At 60.5% G+C, this 24,595-nt stretch overlaps 1 protein-coding gene across 1 annotated transcript in view; it reads left to right on the top strand.

Moving 5' to 3' along the window:
* The window catches only part of KCP (kielin cysteine rich BMP regulator), a 24,474-nt gene extending 445 nt beyond the window's left edge, over window positions 1–24,029 (top strand). The window contains exons 2-42 of the mRNA XM_035021070.1: window positions 2,175–2,341; window positions 2,912–3,101; window positions 3,190–3,266; window positions 3,959–4,043; window positions 5,557–5,624; window positions 5,838–5,934; window positions 6,077–6,159; window positions 6,385–6,478; window positions 7,389–7,471; window positions 9,601–9,694; window positions 9,849–9,928; window positions 10,005–10,098; window positions 10,407–10,492; window positions 10,566–10,647; window positions 10,881–11,033; window positions 11,124–11,230; window positions 11,307–11,400; window positions 12,064–12,237; window positions 12,376–12,458; window positions 12,606–12,699; window positions 12,824–13,012; window positions 13,262–13,432; window positions 14,682–14,858; window positions 15,510–15,595; window positions 15,857–15,947; window positions 16,054–16,136; window positions 16,220–16,313; window positions 17,123–17,296; window positions 17,549–17,631; window positions 18,285–18,405; window positions 19,314–19,393; window positions 19,610–19,709; window positions 20,224–20,312; window positions 20,652–20,754; window positions 20,844–20,986; window positions 21,272–21,444; window positions 21,525–21,636; window positions 21,734–21,835; window positions 22,591–22,755; window positions 23,181–23,487; window positions 23,590–24,029. Coding sequence (XP_034876961.1) covers window positions 2,175–2,341; window positions 2,912–3,101; window positions 3,190–3,266; window positions 3,959–4,043; window positions 5,557–5,624; window positions 5,838–5,934; window positions 6,077–6,159; window positions 6,385–6,478; window positions 7,389–7,471; window positions 9,601–9,694; window positions 9,849–9,928; window positions 10,005–10,098; window positions 10,407–10,492; window positions 10,566–10,647; window positions 10,881–11,033; window positions 11,124–11,230; window positions 11,307–11,400; window positions 12,064–12,237; window positions 12,376–12,458; window positions 12,606–12,699; window positions 12,824–13,012; window positions 13,262–13,432; window positions 14,682–14,858; window positions 15,510–15,595; window positions 15,857–15,947; window positions 16,054–16,136; window positions 16,220–16,313; window positions 17,123–17,296; window positions 17,549–17,631; window positions 18,285–18,405; window positions 19,314–19,393; window positions 19,610–19,709; window positions 20,224–20,312; window positions 20,652–20,754; window positions 20,844–20,986; window positions 21,272–21,444; window positions 21,525–21,636; window positions 21,734–21,835; window positions 22,591–22,755; window positions 23,181–23,487; window positions 23,590–23,840 — 4,979 coding nt within the window. The 3' untranslated portion in view covers window positions 23,841–24,029. The remainder of the gene's footprint in view (window positions 1–2,174; window positions 2,342–2,911; window positions 3,102–3,189; window positions 3,267–3,958; window positions 4,044–5,556; window positions 5,625–5,837; window positions 5,935–6,076; window positions 6,160–6,384; window positions 6,479–7,388; window positions 7,472–9,600; window positions 9,695–9,848; window positions 9,929–10,004; window positions 10,099–10,406; window positions 10,493–10,565; window positions 10,648–10,880; window positions 11,034–11,123; window positions 11,231–11,306; window positions 11,401–12,063; window positions 12,238–12,375; window positions 12,459–12,605; window positions 12,700–12,823; window positions 13,013–13,261; window positions 13,433–14,681; window positions 14,859–15,509; window positions 15,596–15,856; window positions 15,948–16,053; window positions 16,137–16,219; window positions 16,314–17,122; window positions 17,297–17,548; window positions 17,632–18,284; window positions 18,406–19,313; window positions 19,394–19,609; window positions 19,710–20,223; window positions 20,313–20,651; window positions 20,755–20,843; window positions 20,987–21,271; window positions 21,445–21,524; window positions 21,637–21,733; window positions 21,836–22,590; window positions 22,756–23,180; window positions 23,488–23,589) is intronic.
* The last annotated feature ends 566 nt before the right edge of the window (window positions 24,030–24,595 follow it).

The following is a 24,595-nucleotide window of genomic DNA, read 5'->3' as shown; positions in this document are numbered from 1 at the left end:
GGGGGGGGGGGCAGGCAGGAATAGAGGGGTCAGTGCAAGGACTAGGCAGCTGGCTGGGGAGAGGGGAGCCGAGGACAGTTCCATGGGGAGCAATCAGGCTCTGTGAAACAATCTGGAGCTCTTTCTGCGGGTCTCTCCAGGCAAGGGACTGGCCCTGTCTTCCCGGAGGGTCCCAAAGGACCCCCACCCTCTCCCTGACTCCCTTATTGTGCTGCTGAAGTAGACCTGGAGGTGTGGCCTGAGAGGAGAGACCGTGGGGGTGGGGGTGTCAAGCTGGGACGGAGGGTTTAAGATGCTGAGCCCTCATCTTCAGCTGCCCTGCAGAGGGTGGGGAAGAGCGCCACCTACAGTAGCCCTACCGAGTTCCAGGAGACAGGATACCCGGCTAGGGAGGGAATGGGAATGTGCGCAAGAGGCTTGGGTACCGGCATTTGTTGGGGCGTTAGAACCTGGATGTGGGGAGTAGTGGGGCAGGCTGAAAAGACGGGTGGCATTTGCAAAAGGTCACATTTGGACTTGCCGCTGGGAACCTTGAGATGTGTGATTTAGAGAAGTGGTGTCAGGTGGAGGCAGGGAGGATGGCTCTGACTTCAGCCTCCTGAGTGGAGAGAGGGGAGAGGGCTGGGGACAACTGGATAAGACCAGAGGCTGATGGGTTGGGGGGGCACAAAAGAGGGAAACCGAGCCCCAGATTGATATCAGAGTCCGTGGGGATGGCAGCAACAAAGCCAAGGAATTCGGGCCAAAGCAGGTTTGTAAGAAAGAAGACAATTTAGGTTTCAAATGAGACTCTCCAATCCCCGCTTGGGGGAGTGGGGGTGGGGAGTGGGTGACATAGCCCCCTGCCTCACAGGACTAGTGTCTATGAGAAACCCTTTTAGCCACCCCAGACCTGGCCTCATAATTTGCTGCCTCTGTAGGGAAGACCCTCCCCTCTCCTTCCTCCTCTTCCTCCTCCAGACCCTCCTCTGCCCACCCCCACCCGGAGGAGGGATCTGGTCTATGGGAGGTCTGTGGAGTGAGCCTACACCCCCACGCCCCCCCCCCCCCCCCCCACCCCCCGCCCACCTACGGTTTTCACTTTTCTGACTGCACCGGAGGGATTCAAATGAGGTGGAAATGGCTGTCCAACCCCAGGTCTGAACTCAGAGGAACCCCCTTCTCTAACATAGTGTCATCAAAAACCAGGGTTAGGCTGTCTTTGTTGCGCCTGGTGCCTTGAAAGCTACTGGGGGCCCTGCTGACTCCTTCCCCAAACCCTTCAAGAAATGCAGCCAAGTTCCATCTTCTGGAGCTCCCCCTGCCCAGTGTGGGGTCCTGTCTTCCAAACCCTGCAGGGAAGGAGGGTCACCCTGGGCCCCACCTCTGTCCACCTGCCCACCCCCCTTTCAGGGAAGTAGAGTTGGTCTGGGACGGTGCTGGAGGGAAAGCGTGGAAGGAGGAGAAGGGGAAAGGTGGACAAAAGGGACCCAGACCAGCTTTCCCAAGTAGCAAGGACCTCTGTCAGATACAGACTGTGAGGTCCCGATGTGGGGTCCCGCGGCCCCGCCACCGCGGGCCTGGAAATAGAGGCAAGGCTGGGGCGGGGTGGGGGTGGAGCAGAGGGAGGAGCCGCCCCGCCCCTCGCTGTGCACACGCTCGGGGAACAGCGCCCTCGCTGACGGGTGAGGACGGGCAGTTGGAGGGCCGGGGGCGCTCACATGGCCAGCTCCCTCCCCTGCACTGCAGCCCACGCTGGCCGCTCCCAGCCTGACTGGTCAGCTCCGCAGGCTCACCCTGGCCAAGACCCTGCGCACATAAAGATGGGGGACCCTGACCCGCTCCCCATGGCTGGAGGCCCCTGCAGCATATGGGAGGCTGCAGGGAGGCCCCGGCCTAGATACTCTCCCCATGGCCCCAGCAGGTCAGGGTCCTGGGGCTGATACCCGACAGAGGTCCTTGCTACTTGGGAAAGCTGGTCTGGGCCCCTTTTGTCCACCTCTTCCCTTCTCCTTCCACGCTTTCACTCCAGCACCCTCACAGACCATATCTCCTTCTCTGGAAGGTGCGTGGGCAGGTGGACAGGGGTGGGGCCCAGGGTGCCCCTCCTCCCCTGCAGTGTTTGGAAGACAGGACGCAGGAGACCTTGTCAGTCCCTCACCCACAAGCCCACCTTGGATTCTTGTCCCCTTCAGGTGGGGTCATCCTCAGGGAGCCCCCTGAGCTTGCTGACATCCACGACAACGGGCCGCAGGGGCCTGCCCTCGCCTCGGCCCCTGCTGGGGCCCTCCAGGAGCAGGGGCGCCCCCTGGAGGAAGGGCTGGGAAGGCTGGAGGCCCAGATGACGACGCTCAGAGAGCAGGTAGCGCGAGAGGCCTGTGGGTGTGTGCGGGGTAGGGCAGGTCTTGCGTCCTTAGAGGAAAGAAGGGTTGGGCTGGGGGGAGGGGGGCGGGAACTGTAAAATAGAGTTTGGTTTTTAAATGCACATGGAGAAGTTCTTATATGAACGGTTCTCAATATTGACTCTTCCATACAAATGAAGAATCTCCAGAGTATTGGTTTTATCAATTTAGATGTTCATGTCCTTTCATGTATTTGGCCAACACTATGGAGCACCTATTGTACGTAAGGCCTCATCAGAAAGGATTTTGGATGGATAAAGGTCTTCGATTGTTGGGGAGAGGGGATTGGTCCGCTTCTGTCCAAAGGAGAGGTCTGGGGGCCCCGGGCTCCCCTAGGAGCCTGTCCAGACTCCAGATCTTGAGAACTGTGGCTAAACTAGGTGCTGCCTGGAAGGGACCCACCTGTGCCTGGAACAGTCAAATTGCCTTCTCGCTCTGCTCAGTCTTCACACCCCACATATCTGCCGGATGTGTCGGATGGGGCGGAGCTGAGCCAGCACCTCCTACCTTCCCCTCCGTCCTTCCCCCAGAACAAGGAGCTGCAGGCGAGGGTGAGGCGGCTGGAGTCCTGTGAATGCCGCCCCGCTTCTGCCCAGTGCTGGGGACTGGGGCGGGCCTGGCCCGAGGGTGCTCGCTGGGAGCCCGACACCTGCACAGCCTGTGTCTGCCGGGACAGGGCTGTGCACTGTGAGCCCAAGCCTGGCCTGCCCCATTGCCATGGTGAGTGCCACCCTATCTGCCTGCCAGGACCACCTGGGCACCTGGGGATGGCCGTGAGGGCCTGAGTGATGGCCTGTCTCCTCCCCAGGCTGCAGCCACAATGGTCAGGCCTATGGCCACGGGGAGACCTTCTCCCCAGACGCCTGCACCACCTGCCACTGCTTGGTGAGTTCCCATGACCCACCTGCACATCCCATACCTGTCCCCCTCACCTGCCTCACTTAAGTTACCAGTCACTGCAGCCTCGTGTGCTGGAAGTTGAGTAATGGGGTCTGCCCGCTCCTCCCCCAAAGCCTTGCCACCAATGGCTCCAGCTGATTCCAAGTGGCTCTGTTTTCTGGAGCTCAACCCCCCACACATACACATGGTGGGGGGCCCCCAAGCCCCTCTGATTTGGGCCTGGCAAACAGTGGCATGGAGGGCAGAGGGGATGGAGCTGCTTGTCTTCCTACATCACCCCCTCACCTGTGGACCCTCCCTGTCCCTGCTCATCCGTCTGTCCCTGTCACCTACCCGCCTGGTCTCCCTCACTTGGCTCCACATCCACCTTCTTCCAGCTTTTCCCTCCTCGCTTCTCCATTGAGGAAGCTCTCGGTTCCCTTCCTAGGACCTTTCCATTCTGGGAACTTGCTGGCACGGGGAAGAGATGGTTTCTGGGGCTCCAGAGAAGCAGGAGATGATGGGGGTGGGGGTAGGATATCTCTTTTCTGCCCTCGGACTGAGGATAGCCCATGTACCCTGAGCCGCCTCTGCCTCTTGCTCCTCCACTGTGTCGCTGCCGAGGGTGAGCTTTCGGGTCCGGAGGCCAGGCCCTCAGAGTTCTGACGCCGCGCAGCCACCCGTCGGCTTCCCCACAGGGAGGGGCCATAACCTGTACCCAGAAGCTGTGCCCAAGGGGACCCTGTCCGGAGCCGGGAGCATGCTGTCCACACTGTGAGCCAGGTCAGCCCCCCACCAGACCCGGCCCCACCTCCTGCACTCATTCTGGGGGCCCCCAGAGCTACCGTGTGCCCCCCCGCCACGTGCCCAGAGGGTGCCTGCCCACTCACTCTGGCAGTGGTTCGGGGAATTCAGAACCGAAGCACCGCCCGCAAATACGGACTCTGGCCTGGGACTGAGCCAGAGCCTCTGTCTGACCTTTTTCCTGCCCTCAGGGGGCTTCTAACCTAGTTGAGAAGATAAACTGAAAGCTAATACAACACAAGATTTAAGATCCAGTGACCAGATTCGAAGAACTATAGGAGGGCAGTGTGTGGTTAGCTGCCGGAGGAGATGGTGGGAAGGCAGCGGTCTCCACTCAAGACTGTGTCGGGGCGGGTCATCTGAGCCGCACCTTCAAGGGAAAGTGATTTCAGCGGAAGGAGACAGTACTCAATGGCCCTTCGGGCACAAGAACAGGGTGGGGAGAGGTGCGTTGTAGGAAATCATTCTGGAAAGGCCCAGTGGGAAGAGCCTGCTGTAAGCCTTGCAGCTTGGACTTTCTTCTGGGGGCAATGGGGAGCCACTGAAGGCTGCAGAGCCAGAATGTGGCTTGTTCAAAGGAGCGTTGTAGGAATATTCATCTGGTTTGGGCTAGATGCGAGAGACCAGGTAGTGGGCTAGCACAGTAGTCATCTAGGCATGGAGCCAGGGAGTCAGGGATGGCAGGGGCTGCAGAGGGAGGGAGGGGTGCTTCTAAAGCACAGGCGACTGGTCAGATCCCGGGGAACAGCAGGAAGCTAGGAAGGCCGTGGTGCCAGGGCTGTGAAGAGAAGTGGGAGGAGATGGACGCAGTGGCCCTGCTGAGGGATGTCACTGGCTCGTAGTCAAGGAATAGGGTTGTCAGATTTAGCAAAGAGAATACGGGATGCCTTGTTAAACTGGAATTTCGCACATAAACAACACATACTTTTTTAGTGTAAGTATGTCTCCTGCAATATTTGGAACATACTCATACTAAAAAAAAAGTATAGATTGTCTATATGGAATTCAAGTTCAACTGAGCATCCTATATTTGATCTAGCAGAATATCAGCTGGTAGCGTGAAGGGTGGGTCAGGGGCTCAGGGGACCAGTGGGTCTGGAAATGGAGCCTGGGAGTCTTGGCCCGAGATGAGGAGGGGAGTATCTGGAGCTGATGGATCTCAAAGACAAGGGACACACACACACACATGCACGCGCACACGCACAGAGCTTTCAGGATACGAGGTGCCTTGTGGCCACTGCTAGCTCGTATATCTTCGGTGAAATTTTTTGAAAAGGCACCCTTTCCTCAACACTTCTATGGTAAAATAATGGAAATCTACTGATTATGTTTGAGTCAGACACTTGACTGCCATCTGCTGGAAAGTTGTAGTAAGTACAAAAATCTCTGGTTATCGCCTGAACGGTGCCCTTCGATGTGGTACTTGTGGGAGCTTTTGCTCCAGTACTATGGGTCTCTTACGCGGGGAGGGGGCCTGGCCCCGGTTTTACAGGCTGCCCCGGAGGCCACAGGGCCGGGGAAACGTGGCATCCAGAGCCCTGTGTCATCTGCACCTGCCAGGTAAGGGAATCAGAGCCCAGGCCCGGCCACCACGCACATCCCTGATGCTCGGCATACCCCCGGCCTGGCAGTGCCGAGCCCAATCTGGGGGCCAGACAGAGCTGCTGCCACCCCCCAGGCGTCGAGGCTGCAGCCTGCTAGGCCCCCTAGGCCAGCAGAGTAAGTGAGCGTGGGCAGCGGAGAGGGAGGGAGGGCTCAGTGTCTGCCCTGCAGGCAGGGACCGTGCGGTGCCAGGGGCCCTCATGCTCAGAGCTCAACTGCCTGGAGAGCTATACCCCGCCTGGGGAGTGCTGCCCCGTCTGCCGGCCAGGTGACCTCCTGCCCTGCCTCGCCCCTCCACCCCCTCAGCCCCCGAGGGTCCAGTACCTACTTGGGGTCACGCCTTCCCTTGGGTGATGTCCACTCACCCTGCTCTCTGCTGACCAGCCCATCATCCTGGCAACCCTCCCCAGGCTGTGAATATGAGGGGCAGTCCTATGAAGAGGGGGCCAACTTCCTGTCCAGCTCCAACCCTTGTCTCCAATGCTCCTGCCTGGTAAGTCCCACCCCCCCGCCTTTGTCCAGGCCCTGCTCCTCCTTATTCACTCCCTGCCCCACCTTGGGCCACCCCTGCTGCCCTTTCATCCCCTCATGTACCTTCCAAGACCTGCTGCCAGTGAGGTTTCCCTCCATCCCGGCCCTGTGCCCCACCCCCCCGCCAAGGGTGTCGCACCCTTGCCCACCCCGCGCTCTCTGGGAGCCAGCTATCTGTGCATTACAGAGCGGCCTGGTTCGCTGTGTGCCCATGAAGTGTCCGCCCAGCCCCTGCCCTGAGCCGGTCCCAAGGCCTGGGCGCTGCTGCCCGACCTGCCAAGGTAGGAGCCCTGACCCTTCCCTGGTGGAGCTCCCGGCGGGGAAGTCACGCCATTTCTTCCACAACAGAGCTCATTCTGCTGGCTCTGACCTGGGGGGTTTGGTCAGTGGGGGAGCGATGCCGGGTCAAGCCTGCTCTGGAGCTGAGGTGTCTGGGCTCAGATTCTGCCCTTGCCACGTCATGGCTGTGTGCCTCTGAGGGAGTTACTCCGTGCCTCAGTTCCCCATTTGTGAGGTGTGGATAATGACATTCTATACCCTGATAAATGTTGACCATTATTACCTACTCTGGGCACGGAGGACAGAGGCGGGCCCTCGGCGCGGACAGCTAGAGGGTGATGCTGAGTCGCACACCAGTACTACCGAAAAGGCAGGATGAGGATCAGGTGCCAGGTACCGTGGAAACTCAGAGGAAGGAGACCCAATCCAGCCTAGACACAGGAAGGAGAGCGTCCCGGAGACAGCGTGTCCTGAGGGAGCCCTCAGCATAAAGAGCAGTTAGCTATGTGATGGGAGGAATAAGGTGGAGGGCATCCCAGGAAGAGAGGACAGCTTGCACAAAGGTGTGGGACTGACAGTGTGAGGTGGGTGTGTGTTAGGGGGGAAGGTGCAAGCACACACGAATGGCCAAAGCCTGCAGTGGGAGATGAGGGGAGGCGAGGGCAGAGGGAGGAGGGCGTGGCCGCGCTGGGTCCTGGGAGGCCTGGAAGGGCAGGCTAAGGAGCTTGGGTCTTACCCTGTCTGGGGCCCTGGGAGCCCCCAGGAGTCTAGGCAGAGGCATGACGTGGTCTGGTTTGGGCTCAGGAGAGAGCCCCCCGAGGGCATGTGGAGGAAGGTGGGGGCAGCCTGAAGCCGGCAGCCAGGCAAGCTGCCACCAGGCTTCCTCTCTGCCCATCTTCACCCCCACCCCAGGCTGCACGGAAGGTGGCTCTTACTGGGAGCATGGCCAAGAGTGGACGGCTCCTGGGGACCCATGCCGGATCTGCCAGTGCCTGGTGAGCCCCGCCGCTGCTCCCACACCCAGGCCCACCATATTCATTCCTTCATTTCACTGAGCACGTCCCATAGGCCCTGGCAGGGGACAAAGGTGGAGAAGACCTGATCCTGGGCTCTGTGAGGTGGGGGGTTGGGGGACGGGGCTGTGCCTGTCTGTGTGCCAAGTTCTGAGCATAGCAGGTGTGCAGCACGGATTTGTGAAGGTACTCAAAGAGCTCACAAGCTCCAGGAGTGAGACAGGGCAGGATAGGACAGGCAGCAACAGCTCCCGGGAGAGAGAAATGCAGATTTCCTCGAGCCATGTAGAACTGGGCTGTCCAATCTGTAACCTACTGCATGTGGCCACTGAGCCCTGGAAATGGGGCCATCCAATCTGAGATGCGCTGGAGTGTAAAATGTGCATGGGATTTTAAAGACTTAATACGAAAGAAAGGAATATAAAAGATCTCATTAATACTCTATGTTGATTGTATGTTGAAATAACTGTTGAATATATTGAGTTGAATGGAATATCTTAAAATTTAGTTTTATCTGCTTCTTTCTACTTTTTGAAATTTGACTACCAGAGAATTTAAAGTGACTTGTGACTTGTGTTATGTTAGCACAGATCTGGAAAATCTTCATGGGAGGGATGGGTTTAGGTCTTAAAGGGTGAGTAGAATCTAAGCAGGGAGAAATGAGGAAAGACATGCCAGGTGCTATAGACTGAATGTTTGTGCCCCACACCCACACAGCCCAATTCATATGTTGAAATCCTAACCCCCAAGGTGCTGGTATTAGGAGGTGGGGCCTTTGGGAGGTGTTCAGGTCTCGAGGGTGGAGCCTTTGTGAAAGGGATTAGTGTCCTTGTAGAAGGGACCCCAGAGAACTAGCTCCTCCTCTCTTCAGCCATGTGAAGACACATTGAAAAGACAGGTGTCTAGGAACCTGGAAGCAGGTCCTTACCAGACACTTCTGGCACCTTGCTCTGGGACTTCCCAGCCTCCGGAACTGTGAGAACTAAATTTCTGTTGTTTATAAGCCCCCCAGCCTATGGGATTTCACTTCAGCAACCCAAATGGTTACACCCACCCCCTCTGCAAGGATGTGCTCCCCCTCCCTGCTCGCACGGACCACCCTCCCCAACACCTGTGAGAAGAGTCACTGGCTGTCCACTTATGGGACTGGACGTGGGGGACCCCGATGCAGGTGTGAGTTCAAGGGGTGGGGTCTGGGTGGGAAGGGCCGTGGGGGGTAGCAGCAGCTACAGTCGATTGCCAGCTTCCAGAGGTGGAGGTCACACGAGGCACCGCATCTCATTACATTCCCATAACAGGCTATGGGGACAGAACTATATTTTTTTAAGATTTTATTCGTTTATTTGAGAGAGAGAGCACGAGCAGGGGGGAGGGGCAGACTCCCTTCTGAGCAGGGAGCCCGATGGGGGGCTTGATCCCAGGATCCTGGGATCATGACCTGAGCCGAAGGCAGACCCTTAACGACTGAGCCACCCAGGTGCCCGAGGACAGAACTATTATTGTCTTTTTTCAGATGGGTAAACTGAGTCACAGAGTGCTTCAGTAACATGCTGGGTTATACATCTGTATTAGTTTTCTAGGGCCCCCATAACAAAGTAGCACAAACGGATTGGCTTAAACAACAGAAATGTATCGTCTTGTGGTTCAAGAGATCAGAAGTCCAAGATCAAGGTGTCAGCAGGTTTGGTTCCTTCTGAGGGCTGTGACAGGGACTCTGTTCTAGGCCTCTCTCCTAGCTTCTGGTGGTTTGCTGGCGATCCTTGGCATCCCTCGGCTTCTCCCTTCATCTTTGCGTGTTGCTCTCCGTGTGTGTGCGCGTGTGTGTGTGTGTTCAAATTTCCCCTTTTTACAAGGACACAGTTATTGGAGGGGCCATCCCACTCCTGACCTCATCTCAATTAATTACATCTGCAATGACCCTGTTTCCAAATAGGCCACGTTCTGACATGCTGGGGGTTAGGACTTCAACATGTGAATTGGGGGGGGACACAGTTCAACCCGTAACAATATCTAATAAGTGGATCGCAGGGACTCAATTGCTGTTCCTGCCACGTGACGGAGCTCTAAAGGCCCCTTCCCCTGCCCCTTCCGCCCCCTCCGCCCCCTCCCAGGAGGGCCACGTTCAGTGCCGCCAGCAAGAGTGCACCAGCCTGTGCCCGTACCCTGCACGGCCCCTGCCAGGCACCTGCTGCCCGCTGTGTGATGGTGAGTCGGTGAGTGGCGCCTGGGGCGGGCATTCAGAGAGCTCACGGCCGGCCCAGCTCGGGCTCCCACGAAGGCCCGAGACCAGGACGTGCAGCAGTGTGTGTGTGGGGGGGGGGTTCCTGAGGAGGGTCTGAGGCACCCTCTCCCCCAACAGGCTGTTTCCTAAATGGGCGGGAGTACCGCAGCGGAGAGCCGGTGGGCTCTGGGGACCCCTGCTCGCACTGTCGCTGCGCTGTGAGTGTGGCTGCCTGGCAGGGAGGGCCTGGCTCCCGGGCCTGCCTCTCGAACGCTGACCAGGCCCTATCCGCAGAACGGGAGCGTCCAGTGTGAGCCTCTGCCCTGCCCTCCTGTGCCCTGCAGACACCCAGGCAGGATCCCTGGGCAGTGCTGCCCAGTGTGTGACGGTGAGCTGGGGCCTCGAGTCACCTGGAGAGGGGCAAGCACTGGCCCCAGGGAGGCTCAGGGGTGGGCGCAGGCGTTGGGACCTATAGGAAGCCCCTTGGACTACAGTACGGGAGAAGGCCTTGATAAGCCTAAGCTCCCGTCACCACGTCCTCACCTCCCCTTCTCATGGCCAACTGGGCCCCGGGATCCTGGAGGTAGGGGAGCCTGGCACAGCAGGGCGGGCAGTGGCTGCCTCGAGGTGGTGTGAGGCTTCGCCGGCAGCCTCCAGCTCTGTCCCCCGCCCCGGTCCTCCTGTCCTCCAATCCAGGCTGTGAGTACCAGGGACACCAGTATCAGAGTGAGGAGACCTTTAGACTCCAAGAGATTGGGCGCTGCATCCGCTGCTCCTGCCAGGTAGCCAGTCCCGCCCTCTCACGCCCCAGATCTGTGTCAGCCCTTGAGGACCCTTAGCCAACGTCCCTCCTAGGCCGGCGAGGTCTCCTGTGAGGAGCAGGAGTGCCCGGTTGCCCCCTGCACGCTGCCTGCCTCTGGCCCCCAGCTCTGCCCAGGTAGGTGTGGGGAGGGGGGAGGGAGGAACAGCTTCACAGGAGGGCTGCATCCAGCCGCTGCAGATGGAAGGGGTTCCTTCACAGGGAGGGGGACACTGCCGGGCCCACCAACCAGTCCGGTGTGTGTTCAGAGGCCACCGAGGGGATGGCAAAGCCAGGGTCCCGTGGTCTGGGAAGGTCAGGGACGGCTGGAGGCATCCAGGTTGCCCTGGTGACAGCCCCCCTCGCTCTAGCCTGTGTGCTCGATGGAGAGGAGTTTGCCGAGGGGGTCCAGTGGGAGCCTGATGGTCAGCCCTGCACGGCCTGCGCCTGTCACGATGGCGTGCCCATGTGTGGGGCGGTGCTCTGCTCCCCAGCCCCCTGCCAGCACCCTACCCAGACCCCAGGTGAGTGCTCCACCCGGATCTGGCTCTCTTCCCCCCGCTTTGTCCAGCCCACCCCGGCTCGCCGGGCTCTGATCAGTCTGCCCCACCCAGGCGCCTGCTGCCCCAGCTGTGAGAGCTGCACCTACCAGGGCCAAGTGTATGCCAACGGGCAGAACTTCACAGATGCAGATAGCCCTTGCCACGCCTGCCGCTGCGAGGTACCTGCCCGGGCTTGCGCTGCCCTGCTGAGCCCCTCCTGGGGCCCACCCCCATTGCCCTCTCCCCTGCTCCCAGGAGGGGACTGTGAGGTGCTCCTTGGTTGACTGCCCTCCCACAACTTGTGCCAGGCCCCAGAGTGGACCCGGCCAGTGCTGTCCCAGGTGCCCAGGTATGTGCTTCTTGCACCTGTCTGGCTTGGGGGCCCTGGACCCAGCTCTCCCATGGCCCCCTGGGCTCACCAGATACCTTAGAAAGCAACAGCCTTCCGAATTGTTTCCAGTCGGACACAGCCTGGAACTCTCTGGAACTCACAGAGTATGGGCGGGAGGCAGAGTAGAGATTTGTTTATCCCTTCGTGTTACTCTGTGATTCTTTCCTCCCATTCTGTATTTCCTCTTCCAATCCCCCCACCAGTCAGATATATTTGCATATCTTTCTGTATAAAGCAGGTTCATGCAACAAACATTTGGGTCTGGCATGCGGAGCCTGGGTGCTGGCATGCAGTGTGACCCGAGTCCTGCCCTGGTGGAGAGTCGTGCCAGGGTGGGTATCACAAACACACGCACCTGCACGCATGAGCTCCCTGGCTCGTCCCCCTCAGGGGCAACACACGTGCCCGCACGTAAATGGCCTCAAATACACACACACACACACACACACAAGCGTGTGCTCAGAGAGCTACCCACGCCTGCCTACACAGACCCTCCTCTCGGGGCTTCCTCGTGGCCCTTCCTCAGTGGCTCTGGACCCCGAGGATGGCTGGGCACCTGGCCCAGCCCTAGAACTGTCAGGCCTTGCCGCCACTCCCGCCCCTCCCCCGCCCAATGCTCAGACTGCATCCTGGAGGAACGAGTGTTCGTGGATGGCGAGAGCTTCTCCCACCCCCGAGACCCCTGCCAGGAGTGCCAGTGTCGGGAAGGCCATGCCCATTGCCAGCCTCGGGCCTGCCCCAGGGCCCCCTGTGCCCACCCGCTGCCTGGTCCCTGCTGCCAGAACGACTGCAATGGTGAGGTGGATGGGATGGGGGCTGGGGGGTGTCTCCCGGGATGGCTTGGGCCCCTCTATGGGCTTTTAGGGCTGCACGGGCAGCATACCCAGGGAGGAGTAGGGCCCCTCCCGGGCCTACCGCTGCCCCCTCCCCCAGGCTGTGCCTTTGGTGGGAAAGAGTACCCCAACGGAGCGGACTTCCCTCACCCCTCCGACCCCTGCCGGCAGTGTCGCTGTCTGGTGAGTCCGCCCCCGCCCCCCGCCCGGGGAGGAGGGGCGAGACGTGGGACACCAGGGACGCGGTGCCCCAGGGTGGCCGTCGGGAGGCGCGGGCATCTCCTCCGCCTCCCGCCGCCAACCGGGCCTGCCGTGGTCCCCCCGTTGCAGAGCGGCAGCGTGCAGTGCCTCGCCCGCCGCTGCCCGCCGCTGCCCTGTCCCGAGCCGCTCCTGCTGCCCGAAGAGTGCTGCCCGCAGTGCCCCGGTAGGAGGCGCCGCCCTCGGGCGGATCCGGGCCCGGAGGGAGCGGGGAGGGCGGGGAGGGCGGGGAGGGCGGGGAGCCTCCGCAAGCCTCTCCCGGGAGCCCTGACGCGCGCTCTCCCCTGCAGCCGCCGCCTCGGGCTGCCCGCGGCCGGGCGGCGGGGTCCCGGCCCGCCACCTGGAGCATTTCTCCCTGCCCGACGACCCCTGCCGCCGCTGCCTCTGCCTCCACGGCTCCGCGTCCTGCCAGCGGCTGCCCTGCCCGCCTGCGCCCTGCGCCCACCCGCGCCAGGGGCCGTGCTGCCCCTCCTGCGCCGGTACCGCCTGGGCGGCGCCCCCACCGCCCCGCCCCCTGCTCGCTCCGACTCTGCCCCTGAGCCTCGCCCTACCTGGTGCCCTCTTACTCCGCGTCCCCTCCCTCCACGCCCACCCCTCCTGCGTCGGGGTTCTCACTAAGAAGGTGGGGGGGGGGAGAGGGGGACAGTGCCCAGCCCGCAGGGCCTGGGAGGCTGCGGGCCTGGCAGACAGCCCCGGCTCCTGCCCTCCTCGCCTCCCCCCTCCCCCAGGCTGCCTGTACCAGGGGAAGGAGTTTGCCAGCGGGGAGCGCTTCCCTGCGCCCAGTGCCGCGTGCCACGTCTGCCTCTGCTGGGAGGGCAGCGTCAGCTGCGAACCCAGGGCCTGTGCACCTGCTCAGTGCCCCTTTCCCGCCAGGGGTGATTGCTGCCCTGCCTGTGACGGTGAGGGCCAGGGGACTGTGGGGATGAGGGGCTGGGAGGGCTGGGTCGGCATCACCCTTACTGCCCTAGAGTGGGTCCACAACATCTGTCACGTAATAACAAACACTGGACTAAAGCCTGGTCCTGCCGCTCATGCTATTTGGATATGTGACCTTGGACAAGTTACATAACCTCTCTGGGCCTCTTTTTTTTTTTTAATTAAAAAATACATTTTTAAAAATGTGTATTTTTGTAAAATACACATAACATAAAATTCACTACCTTAACCATTTTTAAATGTAACTCTAACTTCAGCTCCTGTAAACAAGAGACGGTGGAACAAGACCCAGTTCCCCAGTCTTTGGTCACCCTTGTACTGTCTTCGCAATATTGTTACATACCCTCGACCACCTATAATTTTATTTAGTTAACTATTTTTCTTCGAATTAACTTTTAAATTTAAATCTTTTTTAGAAAGGAGTTTTTATATCATACTGTAAATGAATTCGATTTGCCAGGAATGAAGAGTTCCATAAATACTAATACAGTTAAAAATAAAACATTAAATTTGAGTCAGGCACTTTTGCCTGCCAAAGCTTTGAGACTCAGACTCGCCCTCTTTTTCTTTCTTTTTTTTTTCCTATTAAGACTTTATTTTTTTCTTTACGGCAGTTTTAGGTTGACAGCAGAAGTGAGAGGAGGGTACAGAGATTGCCCACATACTCCCTGTCCCAGTACCTGCACAGCCTCCCTCATTATCAGCACTCCCCATCATTATCACCCGAAGCGCCCTCTCTTTTTAAAAAAAGAGGTCAGCAAGAGTCAGAGAGCGGCTCGGGTCAGGCCGCCACCACTCTGGGATCCCCTCCCCGTCCCTGATTCATCAGAGGGCTGGAAAGAGTACTGGGAAGAGGATACCTTGAACCATGTCTCCTAAGCCATCTCGGGCTATCTCCAGCTCTCCTCAACTTGGGGACATTGGTGCCTTCTGGCTGGGCAGTGGCCTGCTGAGTATTTAACTCTAGGGACAGATTCTGTGTGGGTCTTTCCCGGTAGATTGCAGGCTGAAGGGGGGAAGTCTGAGCTTCGGCCGGTCCCCCCACCCCAGACTCCTCTGCCCCCCTTCCCCTGCCTGGCTCGAGCCTTCCCCTCCCCCCAGTTGGTGTGTCTTTGAGGCCCCAGCTCAGGCCCAACTGGACTGGACTGGACTACCGCTCACCTCTCACCCTTTCTGCCTCTGCCCTGCCCCTCCCCGTCCTCTCTCTCCAAGGTTGTGAGTATCTAGGGGAGTCCTACCTGAGCAGCCAAGAGTTCCCGGATCCCCGAGAGCCCTGCAATCTGTGTACCTGCCTCGGAGGCTTCGTGACGTGTGGCCGCCGGCCCTGCGAGCCTCTAGGCTGCAGCCTCCCACTTACCCCGGCTGGACACTGCTGCCCTACCTGCCAGGGTAGGACAGCACCTGCCCTTCCTGCCCCTTCTGGAGCTCCCAGGCGCCCAGAGGCACCTGGTCTCACCACCGTCAGCCCCACAGCAAACCCATACCCTGTGCTTTCCTCACACCCCACCTGTGCCCTCCTGTCTGTCCCTGCTGTCACCTCAGACTCACGGTTGTGCTCATCAGATAACTGGGCCTCATGCTTCCAGAACTTCCTGCTCTTACACTGTCCCATCGCCTTCCTAAAATGTCACATCAGCAGACTCAAACATATTCGAGGGCTCCCATGCCCTTGAGTCAGCAGTCACGAGAGGCAGCTTCCTACCCTCCTGGCTACTTTTGCCCATGATCGGGAGCCCGGGCCACCTCAAGCCTTCATTTCCAGGAGTGCCCATATTCCTCACCTCCTCTTCCCTCGGGCGGCGCAGACCGAAACTTGCCAGCAGTCTTTGATCCCAGCGCCAGTCCTCAGCCCCCTTCATGCCTGCTGGCCTCCCCACTCGCAGCTAGCCGGAGGCTCTCCTCCCACCCTCACCTTGCTGGCCTCAGCAGGCCGCACCAAATGTCTCCTCCAGCCGTGGTGGAGGTCCCGGGCCCAGGCGTGCATGGCCGTGCAGGGCTACGTGGACAGATGTTCTTTGACTGCATTTCCTCCCCTGCCAGGATGCCTCTATCATGGGGTCGCTGCAGCCCCCGGAGAGACCCTTCCTGATCCACTTGACCCCGGCTGCTCCCTCTGCACCTGCCAGGTGAGGCGGCCTTTTGGAAACCTGGTAACTTTTCATCCCTTGAGCCTCCTCTCTGACCAGGAAGACCTTGTTTCCTCCACCCCCGTCTCCCAGGGTACCATCTGGTGGAAGAGGCTTGGATTCTGGTCTCCCGGGCCAAGGGAGGGAGGTGGGAGCCTGGCAGGCTCAGCAGGGACAGCCTGCCCTGGGGCCATGTGTAGCCTGGTTTGAGGTTGTGACGACATGGAGTCCAGAAGTGGCAGTGTGACCCCTCTCCCCCAGGAAGGTTCCATGCACTGCCAGAAGAAGCCATGTCCTCCAGCTCTCTGCCCCCATCCCTCTCCAGGACCCTGCTTCTGCCCTGTTTGCCACGGTGAGCTGCCTTCCACATGCCGACCCCCCCCCCTCCGTCTGCCAGGCCTGAGGTTGGACAGGGCAAGGTGGCAGAGCCCCTCACCCAGGAAACGTGTTTCCCACAGGCTGCCTCTCCCAGGGCCGGGAGCACAGGGACGGGGAAGAGTTTGAGGGGCCCCCAGGCAGCTGTGAGTGGTGTCGTTGTCAGGTATGGTAGCGAGGGGGCAGAGCCGGGTGGGGACAGGGCCACAATGCCGCTGGGGCTCCTGGCCTAAAGGGCATGTCCCGCAGGCTGGCCAGGTCAGCTGTGTGCAGCTGCCATGCCCTCCGCTGTCCTGCCCGCTCCAGGTCACGGAGCAGGCCAGGTGCTGCCCTCGCTGCAGAGGTATGCCCGGCCCCATGTGGCTGCCCCCTTGCTTTTGCCAACCCCCCCCCGCCCTGATGCCCCGTACCTGCCCCACCTCCCTCGGCTAGCTCTCCCCTGGCCTCCTGCTCCCTGTCCACCTGCGGCTGGCCCTCCCACCTTGCTAGTCTTCAGTTCTTCCTACCTCTCCCTGCCCCTGGCCTGCCCGGACCATCACCCCCTCAAAACTGCCCCCTTCCTAACCACACTCTATTCATCATCAAAATAATGACGATTCACACTGGTTGAGCACATCCCGTCTGAGCTCAGCACTTGACACATACCTCATTTAACCCACACACTATCAAATAGGTACTATTATTATTCCCATTTTACAGATGAGAAAAGCGAGGTACAGAGAAGTAACATAACTTGCCTGGGGTCATGCAGCTAGTAGGTGGCAGTCAGGATTTGCATCTTAGCCATCTGGGTCTACATTGTTACCTTGGGCACATGCTTAGGGATGGAGCCTTTCCTTCTTTCCGCATGCATTTATTACACTCCTACTGCATGCCAGCTACCATTGCTGGTACTGGGCTACTATTTGTTGTAGCCCTTGGTCTAGCAAGCAAGGAGACATGGAATGGGATAAGAACCCAGGTGTTCTGACCCTGAGCCAGGGCCCTTCTCCTCCCCCACACATAGGAGCTCTGCCCCCCCCCTTCTCACCGCCTCCCTGCAGATCCTCCTCCCAGCACCCACATGCCCTGCCAAGCGCCCAGGGTTGGGGGCACAAGGGCATACAGGCAGAACCAAGCCTCAGAGCTCATCCCTGCCCACCTGGGACACAGGTTGCCTGGCCGATGGGGAGGAGCACTCTGAAGGCAGTAGCTGGGTGCACCCCCAAAGCCCCTGCTCCTCCTGCATGTGCCATGAGGGCATCGTGACCTGTGCTCACATCCAGTGTGTCATCGCCTGTGCCCGGCCCCACCAGGGGCTCAACGACTGCTGCCCTCGATGCTCTGGTACTGGGAGCCTGGGGCTGGCTGGGGGAAGGCAGGCAGGCGGCACCCGCTCAACATCTCCGTCCTTTGTACTGGGTTGGGCGGCAGAGCCGGGCTGTTCTAGAGAAGTGACCCCCATTCCTGCACACACGCCAATCCCTGGAGCTGGGGGGCATTGCGGGGGCAGAGAACCCCACCCCCTGGCATTCCTGCCAGCCTAAAACCTCCCTGGTCGTGTTCTGCTCCTACCCCCACCCCCACCCCCGCCCCAAGACTGTGAGCATGAGGGCCGCAAGTATGAACCCGGGGAGAGCTTCCAGCCTGGGGCAGACCCGTGTGAAGTGTGCATCTGTGAGGTGGGTGACAACGGCAACGCTGAGGGGTGGGGCACCATAAAGGGGGCAGCCTGGACCCTGTGGGGCACGAGCACTATGGGGGTCAGAGAGAGAAATGTGCACCTGTGGCCAGGAGGTGAGGCAGGACTTGGGGTGAAGTGAGGAGCTGGGCAGGGCCAGGAAGTGTGGGGTGGGGAGAGCGCTGAGTAGGGGGGTAGGGGTGGGGGGGCAGTGGGAAAGCCCTCCTAGCTGGAGTGTAGGGTGGGTGTATATGGGAGGTAGAGGGAGATACGTGGGAAGCAGTTGGGGGGGCATGTTAGGGAATTCCATGTGAAGGCAATGGCGAGCAGCTCTATGATGTCCCATGTCCGGAGACTTGGCAGGGAGGAGGGAGGATGGCATGAAAGTGCAGGAGGGTCAACGGTCACATGAAGGGTCAGGCCTGAGTAACGGGAAAGAGAAGGGGACATCACCTCTGGGAATTAGGGCATGGAGTGAGAAGCAACCTGGGGAGACGGTGAGTCTCTGCAGACTGGACTTTAATCTGCCCAAGACACATCCAGGGGGAGGTGCAGCAGGCAGATGGAAGGGCCTGGAGTCCAGGGAAAGAGGGTGTCTTCTCGGCTTCCAGGGCCTGAGACCCACCCACCCCCTTTGCTCACTCATTTTTGTAGCTGCAGCCTGAGGGACCCCCCAGCATTCAGTGTCACCGGCGGCAGTGTCCAAGCCTGGTGGGCTGTCCCACCAGCCAGCTCCTGCCCCCTGGGCCCCAGCACTGCTGCCCCACCTGTGCCCGTGAGTCGCTGGGGATGGGGGTCAAGAGGGTAGGATGGCCACCCCAGAGTGACACTGGAAGAGCCACCCAGCTCTCCTCTGCAGCCCAGCCCTCCCCCTTTCTTGAGTCCGGTGGACTATTCTGGAAGCCCATGCCCTGGCAGGGGAGGGCTGCAACCCCGCAGGGGGGAATTGGGGATCCTTGACTCTGAAGCCAGTTTGTGGAGCATCTTGCCCAGCAGGTGGCGCTGCGGGGCGGGAGTCTTGCCGGCCGCGGGCTTCCTGAAAGCAGCAAAGGGAGACCAGAGGGGCTCCAGAGGTGGGGAGCCCTTCTTACCAGCACTTGCTAGGATGTGCTTCAGGGAAAGAGAAGAGGACTAACATTTATTATGCATCCACTGCATGCTAGACACTGTACTCGGTGCTTTGAATAAACAGTATCCCATTTAATTCTCAGTTGCCCAGGGAGGGGTATTATTGTTCCCTTTTATAGGTGAGAAAGCGGAGGTTCAGAGCGGTTGGTTAGTCTGCCCAAAATGGCACAGGCACTGAATGCTGGAGCCAGGATTAGAACCTGGAGTACCTCCCTGGCTCTCTGGGCTTCCTTGTGCCATTCTAGCCGGGTGATATAAAAGGAAGTAGCAGAGGGAGCAGGCGAGGCATCCTGATGGTCCTTAGTGACCCGAGGCTAAGGAAGCCACACCCTGTCCATTTCCAGGCCCTCCACCCTAGTAGTCTGCGAAGTTCTTTTCAAAAAGTCCCAACTTTTCTTTGCTGACCGCAGAAGAAAGAGGACTTCTCCTCTTGGAATCGGCCCTAGGGATAGGAGTATGCCCTAGGACTAAGAAGTCTGGGGACACAGTGGGTGAGTGGGCTTTTGCCCCCTGCTTCCCCCTTCTCCCCCCAACACGGAGTTCTTGTCTTCACAGAGGCGCTGAGTAACTGCACAGAAGGCCTGCTGGGCTCCGAGCTGGCCCCGCCCGACCCTTGCTACACCTGCAGGTGCCGGGTGAGCCTCCTGCCCCGGGGACTCCCAAAGCGCTCTCTTCCTCCACCGTAGGCTGCGGCAGCAAGCCCTCTCCTGCAGTGGCCCCAGGCTCCCCACTCACCCCGACATCCACCCACTTACCTTGGATAGCGTATCTGGCCTAGGCCTGCTCCCAACTACACACCCTGCTCCCTCCCTGCTGGTCGCTACCAGTGGTGTTCACATGCCCTTCCCCAGGACCTGACATGGCTCTGCATTCACCGGGCCTGTCCGGAGCTCAGCTGTCCCCCATCAGAGCGCCATACCCCCCCTGGGAGCTGCTGCCCCGTGTGCCGAGGTAAGTCAGCCTTGACCTGCATCCTCTGAGCATGAGCCCAGGGGGGAGACAGGAAGGGTGGCATCCAGAGTCTATGTGGGCAACCTGGGGTCTATACTCCAAATGCAGGCTTCATTCTTTTGTAGAAATGAAAGGTTACTCATTGGGGTGCAAAAGGTAGAGGAAATCAGGGAATGAAGTCTGGATTCTCAAGGCCTCGCCTGAGGCTTGTCGGTGGGCTCAGGGACCCCAGGCCCACTGGCCAGGCATTGCACTGAGCTGGCAGCCAGCCCATGGGAAGCCGGAGGTTTCCCAAGAGCCTCTGGCTCTTTGGGCTTCCAGGACCCTCTCCTCTTCCTGAGCCCTGGGGTAGGTCTAGTAGGTCATCTGGATACCGGATGAAGAAACCGACACCATCAGGGTGCTCGTGGAATGGTGTGGGCACTCCCCTGCTGTGGGCCTTCAGGGTGAGCTCCAGAGAGGAGGATGCAGTTGGAAGGACAATGCTCCCCCATCCTCATTTCTCCCTCCTCAGAATGCGTGGTGGAGGCTGAGGGCCGGAGCGTGGCAGATGGAGAGAGCTGGCAGGACCCTAGCAATGCTTGCCTTACTTGCACCTGCCGGGTGAGCTGGGGGTCGTAGGGTGGGCATCGGGTGGGGTGCAGGGCCTTACAGATGGGTGGATAGAGAGTCTCAGGACACTGGACCAGTGACTATGGGGTCTTTGAGGTAATTAGAAAAAGGCGCCCCCTCTGAGAGCGGGCAGTGGCGTCCGTGGGCTGGGGCAAGGAACTAAGGGCTGGATTTCATCCCCCAGGGAACATGACATGGGTGTTCTTGTGGGGCAGGGGCAGAGAGAAGGGGCTGCTCCCTCAGACTGTGACCCAGAGGGCCCCCAGAAGGGTGAGGCCAGGGCCCCCAGGCCCTGCGGGAGGTCCCTAGAGCAGTGACATCTGTCCTCAGCGGGGCCACGTGCAGTGCGACCTGGAGGAGTGCCCCGCCCTCTCCTGCCCCCACGGCTGGGCGAAGGTGCGAGAGGCCGGCCGCTGCTGTGAGCGATGCCAAGGTGCCAGCCAGAACGATGGGGGTTGGGGACGAGCGAGACCTCAGTGCGAGGGACGGGCAGGTGACCCTACCCCGCTCCTGTCGCCTCAGCCCCCGCCCAGTCGTGCGCGCACCAGGGCCGGGCGGTGGCCTCCGGGGAGCGCTGGGCCGTGGACGTTTGCACCACCTGCTCCTGCGTGGCCGGCACGGTGCGCTGCCAGAGCCAGCGCTGCCCGCCGCTCTCCTGTGGCCCCGTGAGTGCCGCGGTCCAGGGCGGGGGGGGGGGGGCACGTGGCACCGCCGTCCGGGTGAGACGAGGCGGGAGGAAGGAGGGAGGCAGGGCTAGTGGGGCGGAGGTACCCGAGGCCTGCAGTTCCAGGCGTGGCCACAAGGGGGTGCCCTGAGCCCGCTCGCGGTGAGCCCGGAGGCCGGAGTCCGAGTCCCCGGAGACTCCCGGGCGATCCTCGGTCCCGGGGAGTCTCTGCGTGGGGCACGGCGGGGAGGGCGATGTGTCTGACGGGGCCTGGGGCTGAGGCCAGGACGAGGCCCCCGCCCTGAGTCCCGGCAGCTGCTGCCCCCGCTGCCTGCCTCGCCCCGCCTCCTGCACGGCCTTCGGAGACCCTCATTACCGCACCTTCGACGGCCGCCTGCTGCACTTCCAAGGCAGCTGCAGCTACGTGCTGGCCAAGGACTGTCGCGGAGCGGACTTCAGGTGCGCAGCCCCCTCTGCCTTCCCCCGACTCCCCACACCTGTCCCTGCTGACCGCGGCACCTGGGCCTCTCACGCCACAGCGTGCACGTGACCAACGATAACCGGGGCCGGAGGGGTGTGGCCTGGACCCAGGAGGTGGCGGTGCTGCTCGGAGACGTGGTCGTGCGGCTGCTGCAGGGCAGAGCGGTCACGGTGAGCAGAGCCGAGGACCCGGGGAAGGTGGGTCGCGCGCCGTCCGCGGTCCACTCGTCAGTCCCGGCGTCGTCCCCCTCCCGCCTCCCTCCTCCAGGTGGACGGGCGCCCGGTGGCCTTGCCCTTCCTACAGGAGCCGCTGCTGTACGTGGAGCTGCAGCGACGCGCGGTGATCGTGCACGCCCAGCCGGGGCTCCAGGTGCGCCGCCAGGGCCAGTGGGGTGTGGGAGCCCCGGACCGGTTCAGGCGTCTGTATCTGGAGAGGGAGTGGGAATACCAGCTAGGTCCAGGGCCACATCAGGCCAGGGAGGTGAGAAAGTTCGGCTGGATTCTGAGGGGATCTTGGGATTCTTGGGTGCAGCGAAAGGAGTTCTGAGCCTAGTTTCTAATCTTGGTTCAGCCACCCACACAGTGGGACTCTTAGGCCAGTACCAACTGCCTCCAGGCCTGTTTTCTCATTGGTAAAAAGGGGGAAGTGTTGGGGGGGGGGGTGTCATCTGAGGTCTCCTAGGCGACTTCTGAGATTCCTTCCAACTCCCATGTCAGAGAGTAAATTTCTCCCTGCCTTCAGCAAGAAGTACAGTCTGTAAATTCATAAAATAAGGCTTGTCTGTACTTCTGATCTGGACTCGAATTGTGCTTTATCCTCTGTAAGGCCCTAATGCCCACGAGAAAGTGAATCTCTGGAAGTGGGTGTGCATTTCACCAGGGGCTCAGCTCAGGGATGCCAACAGGAGAAGGTGCCCTCCTGCCAGTGTGGTCAGCTCTTCATGTCTTCGCCGGGGACTCACACAGCGTGGGGCAACTTGGCTTTGGCCAGAGCTGCCTCCTCTCCATGGGGGGCCTCTCTCCACCCATTCTCCTCCCTTCCAGCAGGGAGGGTGCTGACAGTGCCTGGGGCCAGGACGGGGTCCCTACCTTTCCCCACTCCCCAATGCCAGCCTCTCTGCACAGGTGCTGTGGGACGGGCAGTCTCAGGTGGAGGTGAGCGTGCCTGGCTCCTACCGGGGCCAGATGTGTGGGCTCTGTGGGAACTTCAATGGCTTTGCCCAGGATGATCTGCAGGGCCCTGAGGGGTTGCTCCTGCCCACAGAGGCTGCCTTTGGGAATAGCTGGCAGGTGAGTGGCACAGGAGCTGGGTGGCTGAGGGAGGCACAGTTGAGTGGGAGTCTTAGAACAGCCTGCTTATATGGAAAGCCGGGGGATCACTGAAGGGCTTTGCAGCTTCAGGATGATTTGGAGTCATGGTGCTGGGGGAGGCAGGACGGCCTGTTGAAAGAGGCATCATCTAAATCCGCAAGCCCTGCCTTGCCACTCACCGGCTGTGTGAGCTTGGATAAGTCCCTTACGTGCTCTGGGCCTCGGCTTGTCCATCTGTAAAAGGGGGACAAGGAGAAAGTGGCCGGTGCTTCCTTTGCTGTTCTTGTAGGGAGGTTTTTGAAGCTAAACCAAAATATTTGGTGGAAAGTGTTTTGAAGAACGTAGCACACCAAGGTCAGCTTGCCAGGGGATGCTGTCACATCAGGGTCACTCTTCCTGCCTAGGTCCCAGAAGGGCCGGGACCTAGCCGGCCATGTTCCAAGGGCCGCGAGGTGGATCCGTGCAGGGCAGCGGGTTACCGAGCCAGGCGTGAGGCCAATGCCCGGTGTGGGGTGCTGACGTCCTCCCCGTTCAGCCGCTGCCACGCTGTAGTGCCGCCAGAGCCCTTCTTTGCCGCCTGCGTGTATGACCTGTGTGCCTGTGGCCCCGGCTCCTTGGCTGATGCCTGCCTCTGCGACGCCCTGGAGGCCTATGCTGGCCACTGCCGCCGGGCAGGGGTGACGCCTGCCTGGCGGGGCCCCACACTCTGCGGTGAGGGGGCAAAGCCCAGCGCGAGTTGGGGAAGAGGGTGGCACAGAGGGCTCGGGTCTGGACGGGGTGCCCCCGTGACCCTGCCTTCCCCTCCACCTGCAGCGGTGGGCTGTGCCCTGGACCGCGGCTTCGTGTTCGATGAGTGTGGCCCGCCCTGTCCCCGCACCTGCTTCAACCAGCACGTCCCCCCAGGGGAGCTGGCAGCCCACTGTGTGAGGCCCTGCGTTCCTGGCTGCCAGTGCCCTGCAGGCCTGGTGGAGCACGAGGCCCACTGTGTCTCACCCGAGGCCTGCCCCCCCATCCAACTCACTGGGGACCAGCTCCCCAGACCTCTGCCCGGCCCCAGCCAGTAGCCTCAGGGGGCACCCGGAGCCAGGATGACACCAGGACTCATCGGGTCAAAAGCGTCCCCTTGGAGAACGGCTCCCGCCGTGGCCAGAGCCGTGGAAAGAGTGCCCTACCCAGGCACCGGGAGCCTGGGCCTTTGTCCCACAAAGACCTCACTGTGTTCAGTCAGAAGCAGTAAAACTGGGGGCTCTCCCATGGCATACTTGTGTGTATGTGTGTTTTCTCCTGGTGCTGGGATGGTGGCGTGGGCTGCTTGGAACATGGGGTCCAGTGGTTCGGTGTCCCCAGCTGTGGGAGCTGAGCCCTGGATCTTGCTCATCACGTCTTGCACCTGCCTGGGCTGCCCCCACCTGCCATACCCTGGGGTTGCCTGGGAAACCCTGCACTGGATGGAAGGAAGACCTAGATATCTTGGTCTCAGCTCTGTGCTCACACTGTGTCACAAGCGTGGCCCATGGTCCCTCAGTGGTTCACGTGGAATTCTGTGGGGGCTGAGGAGCACAGAAAAGGGGCTCAGTCCTCACATGGCATTCCCTTTCCTCTTGACTTGGGGGATACCAAGTGCTAGGTGTCTCCAGGGCCGCTCTAAGAGCTGGTGACAGGGACATGCCCAGGGTGGGGAACTGGAGACACAATAGACCATGATGAAATATGGATACATGCGCACACACATACACACACACTCACACGCACATACACACACTCACACACACATGCACGCATGCACACACCCCCTCAGAAACCCAGGTAAACACGTGCA

Source organism: Mirounga leonina, unplaced genomic scaffold, assembly GCF_011800145.1.
Source record: "Mirounga leonina isolate KUSES-001 unplaced genomic scaffold, KU_Mleo_1.0 Mir_174, whole genome shotgun sequence".
Taxonomy (NCBI): Eukaryota; Metazoa; Chordata; class Mammalia; order Carnivora; family Phocidae; genus Mirounga; species Mirounga leonina.
This window is presented reverse-complemented; position numbering and strand designations above follow the sequence as displayed.